This window comes from Suricata suricatta, chromosome 9 (assembly GCF_006229205.1).
Source record: "Suricata suricatta isolate VVHF042 chromosome 9, meerkat_22Aug2017_6uvM2_HiC, whole genome shotgun sequence".
Taxonomy (NCBI): domain Eukaryota; kingdom Metazoa; phylum Chordata; class Mammalia; order Carnivora; family Herpestidae; genus Suricata; species Suricata suricatta.
In genome coordinates, this window is record NC_043708.1 from 90,850,301 (window position 1) to 90,869,548 (window position 19,248).

General features: G+C 42.3%; 1 protein-coding gene and 1 long non-coding RNA gene across 6 annotated transcripts; one reads left to right on the forward strand and one right to left on the reverse strand.

Annotated features, from left to right (window-relative positions):
* Nucleotides 1-7,377: 7,377 nt before the first annotated feature.
* Nucleotides 7,378-11,908, reverse strand: BCL2L10 (BCL2 like 10). The gene is made up of 2 exons (XM_029952485.1): nucleotides 11,453-11,908; nucleotides 7,378-8,041 (listed from the first exon to the last, which is right to left on the reverse strand). Exons 1-2 carry the CDS (start codon nucleotides 11,906-11,908, stop codon nucleotides 7,919-7,921), a joined length of 579 nt encoding a protein of 192 aa, XP_029808345.1. The 3' UTR covers nucleotides 7,378-7,918.
* On the forward strand, nucleotides 11,863-19,178 carry LOC115302553. 5 transcript variants are annotated; one of them, XR_003913528.1, is made up of 4 exons: nucleotides 11,863-12,297; nucleotides 12,714-12,850; nucleotides 15,793-15,935; nucleotides 19,104-19,178. It is a non-coding gene; the product is annotated as an uncharacterized LOC115302553 (long non-coding RNA). The 5 variants fall into 5 exon arrangements; XR_003913529.1 differs by having other exon boundaries at nucleotides 15,793-15,927; nucleotides 19,104-19,144; XR_003913526.1 differs by lacking the exon at nucleotides 19,104-19,178 and adding an exon at nucleotides 17,071-17,545.
* The last annotated feature ends 70 nt before the right edge of the window (nucleotides 19,179-19,248 follow it).

The following is a 19,248-nucleotide window of genomic DNA, read 5'->3' on the forward strand; positions in this document are numbered from 1 at the left end:
ATGGGGGAAGGAGTAAAAATTTAGTGCATTTAGAATGCTAACTTAATATAGACCATTACATATGCAAGATGTTATATATACACCTAATGGTAACCACAAATCAAAAATTGGTAGTAGATATGCAAAAAAGCAGAGAAAGCAATCCAAGTAGATCACTAAAAAAAAGCTAGCCAACCGAGAGAGAAGAGAACAAGAAATGAAGAGAGAAAAACTAGAAAAATAACCATCAACAAGTAAAAAAAAGGCAGTAAGTACACACTTATCGATAATTACTTGGAATGTAAATGGACTAAACTTTCCAATCAAAAGACATAGGGTGACAGAATGGTTAAAAAACAAGACCTACGTTGCCTACAAAGAGGCTCATTTCAGACCTAAAGACATTCAGATCGAAAGTGAAGGGATGGAAAATCATTTATCAGGCAAATCCAAGCAAAAAGAAAGCTGGGGTGGGAGTACTTTTATCGGACAATTAGACTTTTAAATAAAGATGGTAACAAGAGACAAAGAATAATATTATATAACAATAAAGGGAAAAATCCAAAAAGAAGATATGATAGCTGTAAATATTTATGCACCCAACATGGGAGTACCCACATATATAATGCAGCATTAACAAACATAAAATAAGCAATTAAAAGTAAGACAATAACAGGGCACTTAAACACTCCACTTACATTAACGGATAGATTATCCAAACAGAAAATCAACAAGGAAATAGGAGCTTTTGTAAGAGTTACTTCAGGAAGTGTCCAAGCGGCCATTTTATTGCAGGTCAGAGAATAGTTCCAGGCACCACCAGGGACCAACGACCCCCACTCTCCGATCTGGAATCGTCTCAAACTGGAATGTCTCACCATGGAATTCCAGCATATCGCCCACCCCACCGAAGTAAATAGCCAATCCTATTCTGCCACAGTCCAAAGATGCCCTTACTTGGCTATCTGCCCACCTGAGGTCAGACCTGGAACTCTTGCATCCATAAAACACCTTGCCCTCCCGTACCTGGCGCGATCTCCCTGACTCCCCACTCCAGAGTCACGGACCCTCGCCTGGGAATTACAGACTCCAATAAAGGCTCTCTTGGCTCCATAACTTGGTCTCTCTCTTTCCTCTCGCCTCTGTCTCTATCTATTAAATCTTACACTTTTAATGACACAAAGATCAGATGGTCTAACATATATTCAGAACATTCCATCCTAAAATAGAATACACATTTTTTTTTAAATTTTTTAATGCTTTTTTATTTATTTTTGAGAGACAGTGCGAGCAGGGGAGGGTCAGAGAGAAAGAGGGAGATACAGAATCTGAAACAGGCTCCAGGCTCTCAGCTAGCTGTCAGCACAGAGCCCGATGCAGGGCTTGAACCCACGAACCGTGAGATCTGACCTGAGCCGAAGCCAGACGCTTAACCGACTGAGCCACCCAGGCGCCCCTACACATTCTTTTTAAGTGCACATAAAACATTCACCAGAAGAGATCACATGTTAGGCCACCAAAAAAGGCTCAACCAATTAAAAAACATAAGTTGTATCAGTCATCTTTTCTAAGCACAACAGTCTGAAACTAGAAATCAACCACACACACACACACACACACACAAAATCTAAAAACAACATGAATCTATGGAAGTTAAGTAACAGGCTACTAAACAATCAACAGGTCCACCAGGAAGTTGTAGAAGAATTCAAAAAAAATATGGAGACAAACGAAAATGACACAGATCCAAAATCTTTTGGGTCAGCAATAGCTATTTGAAGAGTAAAGTTTATAGCAATACAGGCCTACATTAAAAATATCCAATCAGCAGCTTAACCTTATTTACTTAAAGGAGGTAGAAAAAGAAGAACAAACAAAACCCCAAGGTTTTTGGACAAATTCCTAGAAACATAACCTGCCAAAACTGCATCAGGAAGAAATAGATAATTTGAACAGATTACCCGCAATGAAATTGAGTCACTAACCGAAAAACTCTCAAACAGAAGTCCAGGACCACATGGCTTCACAGTTGAATTCTACCAAACATTTAAAGAAGAGTTAAGACATGGGTGCCTGGCTGGCTAAGTTGGTTAAGTGTCTGATTTTGGCTCAGGTCACAATCTTGTGGTTCATGGGTTTGAGCCTCACATAAGGCTCTGTTCTGATAGCTCAGAGCCTGGAGCCTGCTTTGGATTCTGTGTCTCCCTGTCTCTGCTCCTGCTCCACTCACACTCTGTCTCTCTTTCGAAAATAAACATTAAAAAAAAAAAGTAAAGAAGAAAGAAGAGTTAATGCCTATTTATTCTTGGAGGCCAGTATCACCCCAATATGAAACCCAGATAAGGACACACAACGACAACAAAAAAAAAAGATAGGCCAATATCTCTGATGAACATGGATGCAAAAATCCTTTAAAAATATTAACAAATCAAACAATACATTAAAAATCATCATTCACCAAGATCAAGTGGGATTTATTCCTGGGTTGCAAGGAGGCTTAGTATTTGCACACCCATGTGATACTTCACATTAACAAGGATAGAAACTATAGGATCACTTCAACATATGCAGAAAAAGCATTGGACTAAGTCCAACAACGATTCATGACAAAAATCCTCAACAAAGTAGGTTTAGACAGAATAATAAAGGCCATATAAGAAAAACCCATAGAGCTTTTCCCATAAGATTGGGAACAAGACAAAGACGTCTACTCTCACCACTTTTATTCAACATAACACTGGAAGTCCTAGCCACCAAAATCAGATAAGAAATAAAAAGTATCTGGGGCACCTGGGCGGCTCAGTCAGTCAGGTGTCCACCTTCAGCTCAGCTCATAATCTTGGGGTGAGTTCAGGTTCCACATTGGGCTCTGGGATGACCTTGTGGAGCCTGCTTGGGATTCTCTCTCTTTCCTCTATGCTGACAGAGCATAACTTGGAACCTGTTTCAGATTCTGTGTCTCCCTCTCTTTCTGTCAACCCAGTGCTTACGCTTGCTTGTTCTCTCTCTCTCCCTCTCTCTCAAAAAAAGTAAACATTAAAAACATTAAAAAAAAATAAAAGGCATCCAAATTGGTAAAGTAGTAGATGGCTCTTACTATTTGTAAATGACCTGACAGTATATACAGAAAACCCTAAGTTGATGTGGGTGAAGGAGAGGGGAAAATGGGTTAAGGGCATGGAGGAGGGCACCTGTTGGGATAAGCACTGGGTGTTATATGAGAACCAACTTGACAATAAACTATATAAAAAAGAATCTACCAAAAAAAAAAAAACTACTGGAACTGATAAATGAATTCAGTAAAGTTGCAGGATAAAAAAATCAATATACAGAAATGCACTGTATTTCCATACACTAGTAATAAAGTAGTAGAAAGAGAAATTAAGACAACAGTCCCTTTTACAATTGCATCAAAAATAAAATACCTAGGAATAAACTTAACCAGGGAGGTGAAAGGCTTGTACTCTGAAAATGAAAGAATATTGTGACAATGTCTATACCGCTCAAAGCTATCTACAGATTTCATGTAATCCCTATCAAAATACCAACAGCATTTTTCACAGAACTGGAACAAATAATTCTAAGATTTGTGTGGAACCATGAAGAGCCAAAGCAATCTTGAGAAAGAAGAACAAAACTGGAGGAATCACAATCCCAGATTTCAAGATGCACTGCAAGGGCACTTGGGTGGCTCAGCTAGTTAAACATCTAACATTAATTATCTCAGGTCATGATCTTGCAGTTCATGGGTTTGAGCCCCACATCAGCCTCTGTTCCTATAGCTCAGAGCCTGGAGCCTGCTTCAGATTTAGTGTCTCCCTCTCTCTCTGCCCTTCCCCTGCTTGTGCTCTGTCTCTTTGTCTCTTAAAAGTAAATAATCGTTAAAAAAAAAAAAAAGATGATACACTGCAAAGCTCAGTGATCAAAACAGTATAGTACTGGCACAAAAACAGATACATAGATCAGTAGAGCAGAATAGCCCAGAAATAGGGGCTGAGCCTGGGTGGCTCAGTCGGTTAAGGTCCAACTTCAGCTCAGGTCATGATCTCACAGTTCATGGGTTTGAGCCCCGTGTCAGGCTCTGTGCTGACAGCTAGCTAGAGCCTGGAGCCTGTCTTTGGATTGTGTCTCCGTCTCTCTCTCTCTGATGCTGCTCCTCCCCTGCTCACGCTGTCTCTCTCTCTCTCAAAAAATAAAACCTTAAAAAAGAAAGCAAGCAAGCCCAGAAATAAACCCACGATTATATGATCAATTAATCTCTGACAAAGGAGGCAGGAATATGCAATGAGAAAAAGTCTCTTCAGCATATAGTTTTGGGAAAACTGGACAGCTACATGCAAAAAGAATGAAACAGAACCACTTTTGTACACCACACACAAAAATAAACTAAAAACGGACTGAAGACCTAAATATGAGACCTAAAGCCATAAAAATCCTTAAGTACAGGCAATACATTGCTATGACATTGGAAATACCTACTTTTCTAGATATATCATTTGGGGCAAGGGAAACAAAACAAACTATTGGAACTACATCAAAATGAAAAGGTTTTGCACAAAGGAAACAATAACAACAAAAAAACAAAGACAACCTACTGGATGGGAAAGATACTTGCAAATGATGTATATAATAAGGGTTTACTTTCTAAAATATTAAAGAACATATGCAACCCAACATAAAAAAAAACAAATAAGCCTGTTAAAAATGGGGAGAAGAATAGACATTTCTCCAAAGAAGACATCCAGATGGCCAATAGACACATGAAAAGATGCTCATCATCACCGCTAGTTATCAGAGAAATGCACATGTAAACCATCAAGAGATATCACCTCACACCTGTCAGGTTGGCTGAAATAAAAAACAGAAGAAACAACAGTGTTGGCAAGGATGTGGAGAAAAAGATCCTCTTCTGCATTGTTGGTGGGAATACAAACTGGTTCAAGCACTGTTGAAGACAGTATGGAAGTTCATGAAAAAATTAAAGATAGAATTACCATATGATGTAGTAATTCCACTACCGATTATTTACCCAAAGAATACAAAAACACTAATTTGAAAAGATAGATGCTCCTCAATGTTTATTTGTAATACTTAAGATATGAAAGCAACTCAAGTGTTAACTGATAGATGAATAAAGAAGATGCGGTGTGTATACACATACACACACACACACACACACACACACACACACACACACACACCAGAGTATTACAAAGCCATAAAAGAGAATGAAAACTTGCCATTTGCAACACATGGATGGATCTACAAAGTATAATGTTAAGTGAAGTAAGTCATAAAAAGACAAACACCATTATGATTTCACTCATATGAATTTAAGAAACACAACAAATGAACAAAGAAAAGAGGCAAAAGACAGAATCTTAAATACAGGTAACAAACTGATGGCTACCAGATGGGAAGGTATGGAGGGATGGGTGAAATAGGTGAAGGGAATTAAAAGTACATTTATGGGGCACCTGGGTGGCCCAGTCGGTTAAGCGTCTGGCTTTGGCTCAGGTCATGATCTCACGGTTCATGGGTTCGAGCCCTGCGTCAGGCTCTGTGCTGACATCTAGTTCAGAGCCTGGAGCCTGCTTCGGATGCTGTGTCTCCCTCTCTCTCTGACCTTCCCCTGCTCACACTGTCTCTGTCTCTCAAAAATAAATAAAAAAACATTAAAAATTTTTTTAAAGTACATTTAACATGATGAACACTGAGTAACATCTAGAATTGCTGAATCACTACACTGTTCACCTGAAACTATAACATTCTGGAATTAAATAATAAAATATTTTTTAAAACCTAAAACAACCCAAAAAAGGGAAAAACAAAATTACAAACAATACATCCTGGAAGTGATAGCTGTGTAGTTGGGGAAACCGGCCAGAAGATGGAGGTAAATGGGGTCCTAAAAGATTTCAAGTTTACAGGGAAGGTACATTTGGGAGAAAATGGAGTTTAAAGCAAACAAAATTTACCCAGAAGTGCCCCCTTGATTCCAAAAATGCAGGGAAAACTTGAGAGAAGATAGTAACAGACATATTATTCTTCCAAGTAGACAACAGATGAGGCAAAAATTTGAGGGTCCCAATGCTTTACTGGCTGATAGGCAAGATTATCACTTGAAAATGTACTTCAACCCAGCACTCCAAGAGTGCCTTGAATGGTCACATTCATCAATAGCACATCACAATAATCCTCTTCCTCTTAGGAGCCCAAACTACTTAGTTTATGGAATAAGCATCCACACTTAGATTTGTTTCAGAATGGTGGCGCCATTGATAGTAATGGTCACATCACCTTTCCTGTCTTCTACTGTTTTATCCTTTTGGTCCCAGGCTTGTTGCATCAGCAACAGCTTTTCCATTCAGAGGTTTAAGTAGATTTAGTTTACTTGTTGTGGTCCTCATAGGTGTTTTTCTTGGGGCTGCTGGCAGCCCTGGTGAGCACCTTCTCCAGAGTACCCCTGCTTGAATGTACCAAGCTTCGTGGCTCTGGGTGGGCTCCAAAAGGACAGATGGATGTGGATTCCCAGCTGGCTGCAGAATAATGGTGTGTGCTATTAATCACTGAAGCGGATTAGAACAGGTCACTCCAAAATATGAAACTTTGGCATAGAATTTTGACGTGAAGACAAGTGAGAAATAGCACATATAGGAAGGGCTCCCTGACCTCCACTTTTCTGCCTAAAAGCATGGCATAAATTTTTGGTGAGAAAGGTGTTCTTTCTATAAAGATTGTTTTGAAGTAATCTCTACCCTCAATGTGGAGTTCAAACTCACAACCCTGAGATCAAGAGCTGCATGTTCCACCGACTGAGCTGGCCAGGTGCCCTGAGAAAGGTGCTCTCTTATACTAGGAAGGGAAGAACACTCATCCCTGGAGATGGGGATCCACACCCAGACGAGTCTAAATGACCTTGACTAAAGTAACCATTTTCTTTCACTAGTTTTCCGCCAATCTATGTCCTAGTCTCTTTCCCCAGAATATACCACCTCTAGAAGCCCAACCCCTTTCCTTTACCTACTGGCTTCACAATTTATCACTCTTTCTTAAAATGGTATATAAGCCCTGACTCTACATACTTCTTTGAAGTTTCCACTTCTTTTCTATAAAGTTTCCTGTAAAATCATCAAATAAGATCCATATATCTTTTACTTTTTGTCTGCTAATTTCACAGTCCTCAGCTAGAGAACCTCAGAGGGTAAGTTTTCCTCTCCATCATGGGGTTGACTGCAGAGTGAAAGGTTGAAGAAAAGGACTTTTTATGAGCTCATGTATTGATTAAACATTTAAAATAAAGAACTATATGTATACTTAAAGAGACAATAAGAAAATCTTCATCCATTTAAGTTACTCCTAAGAATAAAGGAATCCCAAGGAAAACAATCATTTTTTAAAAGATATATGAATTTATTAAAAATCTGACAATAGTTAACAATTTATTGAAGTCAGAAAAATAAATATATAAAATCTAGAATCAGAAATTAGGTTTCAAAGGATTTGGAAAGAATTCCTTATAAAAGTTTTTAATATTACATTCCTTGTCAAACTGGGACTTGGAGGGCTTTTGGTATTTCATCCCTGACCAGCAGGAGCACATCAAATGGGAGATGCATATTCACTCTTATCCAAATGTAGCAAAAAGCACCAAGTTTCTTACTAAATGGAATTTGTAGTTTCTTCTCCAATTTTAGAACAATCAGCCCTGAGAATCCATCTCCCCCACTCAGAGAAGAGCCATTTGTACCTTTGTCCTAATACCTCTGATAGTTGCCAGGAGTTAAAACGCTGGCTGAATCATCACCACAGGACTCCTTAGATGAATGCAGGTGACAATGTCTCAGAGGGTGGTTTACTCTGTTCTATTCTTTCACATCTCAGATTCAGTTGGCTGGTCATAGTTAGGCCGGTAGAAATGGGTTAAAAAGTTTAGAACTCATGATAATCTTCTCAAGAGGTAGATTAAGATCATTACTGTAACGCATGACAGAAGAGCCTGGACCAGCAATGTTTTCCAAGAATATGGCAGCAGGGGTGAGAAGAAGAGACAAAAGCCATCCTACAAGAGGAAGTGAGAAGGGCAATTAGATGGCTTCATAATGTCCCATATCCGAACTCAATAAAACACACTGGAGCTTCTGGATTCAATAGTAAGATAACTCCTAAATTTAAAAAGTAGAAAGAAGTAAATACTGACCAGGAGGCAACTTGTACTTAGGAACCTTCGAGTTCGGATTTTAAGAAATAGTCTAACATAGGAGAAAGAAGGAAAGAGGAGACAACTTTTTCACAGCAGGAATACTCTTGACTTGCTTTTTTCAAAAGCTAAGAGGCTATCTATCTCCCTCCCCACCAAATAATCTGATTAAAAATGGGTGGTGGGCCTGAATAGACACTTTTCCAAAGACATTCCAATGGCCAACAGACATATGAAAAGAGGCTCAACATCACTAATCATCAGGGAAATGCAAATCAAAATCACAATCAGAGGTCACCTCACCCCAGTCAAAATGTCTAGTATCAGAAACACAAGAAACAGGGGTGCCTGGGTGGCTCAGTCGGCTAAACATCCAGCTTCCGGCTTTGGCTCAGGTCATGATCTCATGGCTCGTAGGTTCAAGCCCCGTGTAGGGCTCTGTGCTAATAGCTAGCTCAGAGCCTGGAGCCTGCTTCAGATTCTGTGTCTCCCTCTCTCTCTGACCCACCCCTGCTCGTGCTCTCTCTCTCAAAAATAAAAAAACATAAAAAATAATTTTAAAAAACACAAGAAACAACAAGAGTTGCTGAGGATATGTAGAAAAGGGAACTGTTGGTGGGAATGTAAATTGGTGCAGCACTATAGAAAACAGTATAGCAGTTCCCCCCAAAAATTCAAAATTGAAATGTCATACGACCCAGTGTAATTCCACTTCTGGGTATTTATCTGAAGAAAACAGAAACATTAATTCAAAAAGATATATGCATCCTTATGTTCATTATAGCAATATTTACAATAGCCAAACTATGGAACAACTCAAGTGTCCATCAACTGATGAATGGATAAAGGCGATGCGGTGTATAATCACAATGGAGTATTACTTCCCCATAAGAAAAAATGAGACCTTGCCATTTGCAACAACATAGACATAGAGGGCATTATGCTAAGTGAAAGAAGTCAGAAAGATAAAAAACAGGATTTCATTTATGTGTGAATCTAAAAAACAAAAGAACAAACAAAAAAACCAGAAATAGACTTATAAATACAGAAAACAAAGTGGTGGTTGTCAGAGGGGAGCAAGGTGGGGAGACAGGCAAAACAGGTCAAGGGGATTAAGAAGCACAAACTAACAGTGATAAAATAAACAGGAATGAAAGGCAGAGCACCGAGAATACAGTCAATAGTTAATAACTTTGTATGGCGACAGACATGTCGAGAATTCCATAATGTATGTAACTGCTGAATCACAATGTCCTATACCTTTAAACTATATAATATCGTATGTCAACTATACTTCAATTTAAAAAAAAGTGCTTGCTTTGGCAACACTTAAAGTTGGAAGATGAGCATGGCCTCTGGGCAAGAATGACGTGGAAATTCATGAAGCATTCCATATTTTAATCACTATAATGTACATCTGAGTTAATGTATATCTAAATTAATAACAATGTATGTTAATTATCCTGGAATTTTAAATTAAAAAGAAAAAATTTAAAATATTAAAAAAAACAAAAACCTAAGAGAAAGGTAGTCTGTCCTGAGCAAAGGGCAGATGCCATTTGGGAAACTGGCAGATCGCTAGGCTGAAAACTATCACCTGAGACAATAAAGCAAGCAGCCCCAGTCAGAAAAAGAAAAGTCTAGAAGGTGGCATTTTAACTGTAGTGGGAGAGGTGTGGGCAAGTCCCCTTTACTCATCTGGGGGAATATGGGCTTCTTAATGTTAAAGGATTATTCCTTAGTCAATGTTAATTAGCCAATGAAACTAATGACCTCCTCCCAGTTTCCTCTTTAAGTGGGAAGGCCCTCAGGTGTGAAACGCCCTCTTAGGACAAATGGCTCACGTGGAGTTCTTAGGGTTCACGGGCCTGGATGGCTGAAGACCGGCACACACACACACCAGGAAGAAAGTAGGAGCTAATGCTAACACCTCAAATTGTTCATATAAGATCAAGGTTCTGATTCAGATACTACCTCTCCTCCACAAATGGAATCCAATTCATCACCACTGGTAATGCCAACTGCCAAAGGAGGCTAAATTTCCTGCAGCGTCTTCCTTAATTCCTTGGATTTAAAAAAAAAAAAATGTTTATTTGTGTGTGCGCAGAAGAGACAGAGAGAGAGAGACAGAGAGAGACAGAGAGAGACAGAGAGAGACAGAGAGAGACAGAGAGAGACAGAGAGAGACAGAGAGAGACAGAGAGAGACAGAGAGAGACAGAGAGAGTGAGAGTGAGAGTGAGAGTGAGAGTGAGCACGCAGGGGAGGGGCAGGGAGAGAGGAAAACAGGATCTGAAGGTGTTCGGCACAGACAGCAGTTTCGCCTGATGCCTGGGCTGGAGCTCTCTGGCCATGAAATTACCTTAGCGGAAGTCAGCCCCTTAACTGACTGAGCCACTAGACGCCCCCCTTTGGAATTTCTTCTTTAATCGTTGGTTTTAATAATTTGGCTATATTTATTTTATAACCTGGGTCACTGCAGTCCTTGATTTGACTCCAGTAAGCAAGAAAGGAACAGGAATCTAGCTCAGAAACCAAGAGGCATGCTACCCTCTTACAGAACGGTGGCGGGCTTTCCTTGATCATTAAATCAATTTAGGAGCTGCAGGGCAATGGCCTGCCCCTCTACACCATAGAGATCAATGACCTACAGCTGAAAGCTAGGGCACCTGGTTATCACTCAGTTAAGGGCTGGGTGCAGTGGGTGAGAGTTAAGGTCAGTCAGTACCACCACCTGGTGCCTTCACACACTCTTAACACCCCTGGCCTCAGATCCTCCAGAGAGGTGTTGGAGGCTGGGCAAGGGGATGCTTTTTCACTCTTAACGTTTTAGGCTGGTGGTCTCCTACTCATAGCTCTGTGGGGCCGGCTCTCCGAAGGTTTAATAGGCAGAGGAGAAAGAACCACCTGGCCCAGTGTCACTCAACTGTTGACTCTACCAGTTTAGGAATCTCTATAGGAGCAAAGCATTCAGACCCAACTTGGGCGCATCCTAGAACCCCAATTACCTGGCAAGGGTAAGACCAAAGTGTGCAAATCAGGCTGTGTGCCGATGCTTCATAATAAGCTAATATGACAACCGTCTAGCATGGACGGTTTCTGCCAGCTGGACATCACCAAGAGAGGAGAAAGCCAGACTTGACACGGAATGTCCTAGTCTTGCCGAAAGAACGCCCCACCGGGCTGAGACCGCGGGGTCCCCTCAGGTGCTAGCCACGTGGGCCCGTCCCCTGCTGCCTGCCCGGTCCCAGCACCCCGCGACTCCCGCGCTCACCCAGCCATTGTGCGCCTCCAGCCAGGCGCGATGCCGTTCCATAAGCCGATCGCAGAGCAAAGCCACCAGGCGCTGGCAGTCCTGGTCAACGTTGGTCTCCCACTCCAGGTCCTGTTCCTGGTCCGGCTTCAGGGTCAAGTCGTTCCCTGGTGGCGGCCTCTCCAGCAGCGTCCCCGCGAAGATCAACAGCGCTGCTATATAGCCCCAGCTGACGTTTTGGGGGTCGGGGAGTAAATACCGCTCCAACCGCCCCACTAGCGCAACGCGGTTCTGGCGGTAGCCGCGGAAATTCGACAAGAATTGCTGGTGGCTCTGTTGTACTTGGGTGGCCACGTAGCGCAGCACTTCAGCCTCGGGCGTGGACGGCGCCCGCGCGGGGCTGCCGGGGGCCCGAGCGCAGTACTCCAGGAAGTCCGTTAATAATCGCGCAGTACGCTCTCTCAACGGGTCAGCCATGGCCTACCCTGGGTGGGAGGGCCGACCTGAGGCTGTTTTCTAGGCCTGGCTGCGCCTCCGCCCAGGGAGGGGCCGCCACGCCCCTCCCCATTACCGCAGGGCAGTTTTCTCTAGGTCCGAAGAGGAGACTGATGGGAATCCCATGTGCACCTGTTCTGGTCTCAAAGACCAGGCCCAGTGATGTGCACGCGTTGGCAGAGAGAGGGGAAACAGAGTGAGACTTCTTTGGGGTTACTGTTTAGTTCTGGGCCTGGGGACTAAGAATCTAGAGGGGACAGGTTGGGAAGTTGGGCTAGATTTTTGCCTCCTTTTAAGGAGAAATTGACACAGGCTACACATAGTCCCTTGCAAGGATTAGCGGCATCTCCCGATTGGACAGAAGCACTCAGGTGTGTGTTGGAGATACCTTTCTTTGGATCTGGCATACGCGGCAGGAAATAGGATAAGTCTCCTGCAGGCTGCTGGAGTGCCAATATTGGCTGTATTTGTTCATTCAGAGCCTGTTAGCACCGGAGATGTAATGGAGAACAAGGCATGCTATCTCTACTCTCAAGAACCCGGTAGACTAGTGATGAAGCAAAGAAAGAGGCCACCACAGTAGAGTTTAATTATCACTATAGTGAGATTGGTTCATTACGCAGCTCCAGGATAGTGGCTGCTTCTGGTAGTCACCGCTCCTATATTGCATAGAATTCTCTTTACTTTTTTATTGGCCAATTCCTCATTATTCCAATCCCCTATTTTAGTTAATACTTCTTATATTAATCTTTCTCTGATCATGATACTGTATGGCTTCTTTCTCAAGATTGGACCCAGACTGATCCAGAATTGGTACCAGCAGTGAAAATTCTGGGGGTTCAGAGGTCTGGAGTATGTTGAAATATCCCACCCAGGGTGAAAGATGAAGTTCCTGCATCTTGTATCATTTACAAGAAAAAAGAGGTATGGGACTTGGTAGGCCCTTATGGATTTTGGAGGCAACATACATCACATATGAGTGTGAATTCAACCCATCTACAGGCTGGTGGATCAGGAGAACAAGAGAAGTTTCTGCAGTATATGCAGGCTATAGTACAAGCTGCTTTACCACGTGGGGCTTATGATGCAATATGATAGTTGATGTGTCAAATAGGGATACGTAGCCTCCAGCAAGTACCAATAGGAGAATTACAGCACAGACCTCTAGGTTTTCAAAGCAAATCTATGTCCTCTTCTGCAGATAGCGATCCTCCTTTCAAGAAGTAGGTTCTGGCGTGCTACCGGATCTCAGTAGAGGTTGAATGGCTGACCATGGACTGACCATGTAGCTTGAGCCCTCATTATGTGAATGTTGTCTGACCTACCTAGACATACATTGGGCATACATAGAAATCTATCATCAAGTGGAAATATATGACTCAACTCAGGGAGTCTATAAAGTAAATTGCATAAGCAGGCGGCACCTCCAACACCAACTCCTGATCCTTTGCTGCCTCCCTCATTCCATGCCTATGGCCTCCAGCAGATTGCTTAGGATCTTGACTGAGGGACCCATTACAGATGGGTCTATGTGATGTGCTGGTACCACATGAGAGTGGACAACTGTAGCATTATAACCCCACTCAGGGTTGACTGTGCAGACAGTGGTAAAGGGAAATCCTCCCACTGGGCAGGGATTCAAGCCAGATATTTGATTGTGCACTATGTCTGGAGTGAGATATGGCCAGAGTACAGATCTATATTGATCCTTGGGCAGTTGCTGATGATTTGGCTGGATGGTCAGGGCCTTGAAAAGAATAGGATTGGGAGATTGGTGACAAGAAAATCTTAGAGGTATGTGGCCAGATCCCTCTGGATGGGTACAGACTGAAGATATTCATGTCTCATATGAATGCCCCCAAAGGGCAGCCACTGCAGAGCAGACTCTTAATAATCAGGTAGATGAAATTCTATGGTCTGTGACTGTCAGAGAGCTTCTTTACCTAGCCATGACAGTGCTTGTTTTAGGGCCTGTGAACAAAGAGGCTGTGGCAACAGGGAGAGAGTATGGCAACAATAGAATTCTCCCTAGAAAGGTTGTGTATTGCAGTATTGCTGTGTGCCTGGTTTACCAACATCAGTGATTTATTTATAGTGAGCCAAATGAATTTTGTCAAAAGGGAGTATAAATCTCTGTACATCAAGCTCTGAACCATTTTTGACATCTATGGGGTTCCCTCTTTGAGTTAAATAAATGTTTTGATATGTGATCATATTTTATTTGCCAGATATTCATGATGTTACCTTTTTGAACATTATATTTTAGCAGCAAGCATTTTTTTTTATTTGGAGTAGCTTAGAGGTGAGTAGTAAATTGTCTGGCCCTGCCATTGGTTGACTCCTAATAATTATCAATTGACCAAAGAGCAAATGAATGAATGAACCTCCACACAGAATTTCTGATCCACAGCATGCAAGGAGGCAGTTTGCAGTCAGATTTGGTTGAAATCCTGGCTCTGACATTTAGAAGCTGTGCAACCATGAGCAAGTTATTCACCTCTCCTAGCCTTAGTTTCCCTACCTTAAAAAATGGAATAACCTACCTGTACCACATGGCTCTCACAAGGATTAATGAGTTGGTGTGTGCAGTGTGTTTAGCACAGTGCCTGGCACATAGGAAAAGTTCTTTACAGAGAAATTTTTTTTTAATAATATAGTTTATTGTCAAGTTGGTTTCCATATAACACCCAGTACTCATCCCAACAAGTGCCCTCCTCCATGTCATCACCCATTTTCCCCTCCCCCACCCCCATCAACCCTTAGATTGTTCTCTGTATTTAAGAGTCTTTTGTGGTTTGCCTCCCTTCCTCTTCTTAGCTATTTTTCCCCCCTTCCCTTCCCCCATGGTCCCCTGTTAAGTTTCTCCTGTTCCACACAGGAGTGAAAACATGTGGTATCTATCTTTCTACAAATTTTTATTGTTAATACGAACTAACCCAGGTTTACCATGCTCAATTGTTCAACTGCTTTTAACCAAAAGTCAAAATGTGACAGGTTGGTGAACCTTACCTATCTGGTTTCTTTGTTTTGTTTTTTAAATATTTAAAATAGCTACAGACTTCCATTTTTTCCATATTTATTTTTTAACAACGTAATTGTGATATAATTCACATGCCATAAAATCTACCCTTTCAAAATATGTAATTCAGTGGTTTTTAGTATATTCCCAGGGTGTGCAGCCATCACCACCCTCTAACCCCATTACCTCGAAGGAAATCCTCTACCCATTGGCAGTCCCTTCCCGTTCACCCCAACCTGAGCCCTAAGTGAACACCAATCTACTTTCTGTCTCTGTGGATTTATCTATTCTGAATATTTCATATAAATGGATTCATATATGGCATAATCCTTTATGTCTGGCTTTTTTTGCTTAGCATGTTTTCAAGGTTTATCCATGAATCAGCGCTCCATTCTTTTTATTGCCAAGTAATATCCCATCATACGGATACGCCACAGTTTGTTCATGCATACCTCAGTTGTTGAACATTTGAGATGTTCCACTTTGGGCTACTATGCACATTTGTGTTCAAGTTTCTGTGTGGGCATGTCTTCATTTCTCTTGGGTACAGACCTAGGAGTGTGAAGACACCTATTTTTGGGGAGCACAGATAGGGTGACCTCTGCTTCATGGTTCCTGGTTTACAACATGTGTGGGTAAGTGTTCACCAGTGGTATATTTGGTTCAAAGATAGGTATTTTCGGTTATTACAATCTTTGCATAAATGTTGGCACCATACTCACATTCAGTTGTTTGTCTTTATGTGGTTAGATTAACTAGAGCATCATTTCTGATCCTATCTCCTCACTAGAGGGTCTGTATCCTTTATACAATGACACAAACATACTGATTTCATTTGTTTCACCAGAAATGGCCATGAGTCAGCCTACTGTGGAGTCTGATCAGTCCTGAAGGCCAGCCTAGCTCCAGCCATGTCCCATCTAGAGAATGAAGGTTCTGTGCTATATGCGTTAAAGAGTGATTTGATTCTCTCCTATCACGGGTGAGAGGGTGAGTGGTTTAGCCTCATGTTCTTGCAAAGGATCCACAGAGACAAAAAGATTCACTGAGAGCTTCCCCCCAACTTGCCTCCTCATCAGAATTCCTGGCCCACTGCAGTCCTGCCCAGTCCAGATCTCCAGGAATGTATCTATAGTTTTAGGACCTATATTTTTAACCTGCTGTTGACCTGCATAGTTTTTCTCAGCAGGAAAATTTGGGAAATGCAGATCTAGACATTTCTGCTCAGCCAGCACTCCAGAGCTTGGGAGGAAGCCAGCTGGCAGCAATACGGCCCCAACTCCAACCCCAGTTAATCTAACATATCTGCGGCCTATCTACGGGGTGACCCCAGGATCCCACGTGCCCTCCTCTTAAAAGATTTTCAGCAGTCCACAGGCCCCAGTTGGCCTCTAGCCTTTCCCAACTGCCTCTCTGTGCCCCTTTGGAACCTCCTCTGAGGGCCTCTCCTCCAGCCCCTCTCAAAGACCCTCATCCCCACCCCCCTTTTTTCCCCAAGCTCCTTAAGGGCCTTACTGCCCTCAGGGGGTTCTCACACAGTGGTGCTTAAAAGGGTATCATTAGCCTCATAAGCTGTTTTAAAAGTATTGTCCCAATCCCCGAGACCCTTTCAGGCGATCCCCCAAGGTCAAAACTATGTTCATAATAAGACTCTCTTTTAGTATTTGTATCTTTTAAGACTCTCATTCTCTGGGGGAGGGATCCAGAGGCTACTACTATCTGGTAAAAGCATCACCAATGGAATATATGCTCTGTATTCTTGTGTTTTATAATTTTCTAAGTTTTAATTTCTAATATAATATTGATAGATATAATCCACATAACCAAAAAGCTCAATAATTTTTAAGAATGTACAGGGATCATTAAGACTTCTCAAGAACCACTGGCCCAGATGAATCTCTACTGGATAATTACTAATTTGATACATGAGTGGGAGCTACTTAAGGAGGGAGGAAATCGGGGGAGGGGGGAGGGGAGGAAAGAGCAAGGGAAGGGAAACAGGGAAGACTGGAGGAGATGGGGGGAAACTGAGGCTGAGAGAAATTCAGGTATCATATAATAGTGGTACAGCTGGGTCTGAACCTAGGTGCACACCCTTTGTCACCATGCTGTCCCCATCTTACAGATGGACCCTGGCGTCAGTGGTGCCACCTTCCAGTGAGCTGGCCAAGTAACCTGAGAGTCTGGGACACAAACACCTTTATGACCTCTTGCTGCCTTTAAGCCGCTTGTAATCTAGGGAAGGTGTGGAGGAGCTCGAGGGGTGGAAGAGGGAAGTAGATACGGAGTGCTTCCGTCTGGTCTCTGGCTCTTTCCACAACAGTGCTGGCAGCTGGGCCCACTTCTGCAAGGCCAGCCGCCCACTCCAAAGCAGCTGCCTTGATTTCAGTTCACAGGCATTTCCCATAAAAGCCTATCACCGCATCCCTCCTTACCAGACCCCCCTTCCTTCCTAACCCTTAGCTAGTTGTGCACACTCGAGGGCACATGCATATGGACCCATCACCTTAATTGGTTTGGTAGGTTTGCCCCCAAGTCCTTTAAAAAAAAAAAAAAAGGAAAACTGATTTAAAAACTCCACTCAGCCTTATTTTCAATATGCAAAATACAATTTATTACTTGGAGTTACCCTGGAGTCCCCACATAGTGTGTTATATTCCAAATCAAGTATTTCCTCAATAAATACTAAACAACACCCAGTGTGAAATCAAATACTTACGGTGGGGGAGTAGCTTACTGCCAACGGGGGTAAGTGAGTGTTCTAGAAAATATGTTCATCCTTTTTCCCCCCATAGCTTTTTTGATTGGTAAGTTGTGGGCCATTTTTGCACATATACTGAAGATGTTCTCTGCCTCTCCAAACATAACCTTAAATTTGCTTCCCCCTAGTCTAAGTGACTTTTCCTCTGTCCTGTCTTCCTTCACTTCTAGGCAGTCCATGTTCAAGTGAAGACACTAACGGGTCTGTAGGAGAGAAGGAAGGGGATACCATAGCTAGGAGACCAGGAGTAAACTCTGGAATGTCCTGGGAGTGCAGCCTGGGAATCTGGTGAGACACACTCAGGGGCCTGACCCTCCAGGGGCTGGCAGGAGCTGGCTAGGTGCATTTTCCCAAGCCCTTGCCCAGATTGGATTCCACTGGGCAAGAGGAGAGAAGGTGGCTCATTCTGGGCTCTTTGGAGTCAAGCAGGGGCCTTTAATATTTCTCTCTCTATCCCAAGGCCTGCTATGGAGTAAAACCCTCAGTAAAATGTTTGCTTGGCAAATAACTGAACCTCACCATTATATTTACTTTAATTAATGGAAAAGCTAGCCTGGCTGATTTTTGACTGACTGGTCCATTATGATACCTGAACAAGCAATTGTGAGGGTGGGCGTAGCACATGGCCTGATGTCTGCAGGAGCACCAGGTTCAGACCTGTCTGATGGCCATGCCCTGCTCCAGGTCTGGAAGGACCTCTCTGAGCAGCAGGGCCAGAACTACTACTAGGAGAAGGGCCAGGCTGGAGTGGGACCAAGAGAGGAGACTGGACGACCTCGGGTACTCAGCATTCACAGCCCCTGGGCACCACAGCAGCCCAGACCACTCTCCAGGTCAGGCCTCCGCCAGGAATGATTTTTGGTGTGTGAGGTGACCTTCTATTTCTGTAAGTAGTGCATGCCACTGTTATGAATGAACAAATAAGCCTCAACACCTTAAAAACAAAAAAGGACAAGTGATCACATAATGAAAATCCCTGGTCTCCTCCAAAAGGAAATGCTGAATTTCAAATAAAGACAAGGTATTTTTTATGTTACTTTTTCTCCATTAAGAGCAGGAAAGACATTATCACCGAGACCTATCAATCAATTTGCATATGTAATTACTTTTTCAATGCAATAAATATGAATATACTTTATAAGGATATGATCTACTTTAGCTTGAGTGGATGCTATTAAATCTAAAACGTCTACTATTACTAACAGGTTTTTAAATAAGTTTGTGGCCTGGTGTTCCTGCACAGAAAGGTTTTGGTTGCTCTGAGAAGTATTTGTGTCACAAAGAGTATTTAGCTTTACCCTCAAATGACAGGAAATATCCTGTCCAAGTGATCACATCATCACAGAATTCATAAATCAAACATCTGTCCATTCTATGCCTATCTCTCCTTCATTTAGAACTGTCTACAGAGATGGAAACGTTTGATCTGAAAACGACACTACCAGATTGAAAAATAAACTTTTACAATAAAAACATTTTTAAAAAAGTGACTTTGTCCAGGGGTGCCTGGGTGGCTCAATCGGTTAAGCGTCCAACTCTTGA

Coding starts and splice junctions, on each gene's coding strand:
- BCL2L10 (XM_029952485.1), bottom strand. CDS start 11,908: ATGGCTGACCCGTTGAGAGAGCGTACTGCGCGATTATTAACGGACTTC. Junction 8,042..11,452: donor TGGAGGCGCACAATGGCTGG/GTGAGCGCGGGA, acceptor TTCCTCTTGTAG/GATGGCTTTTGTCTCTTCTT.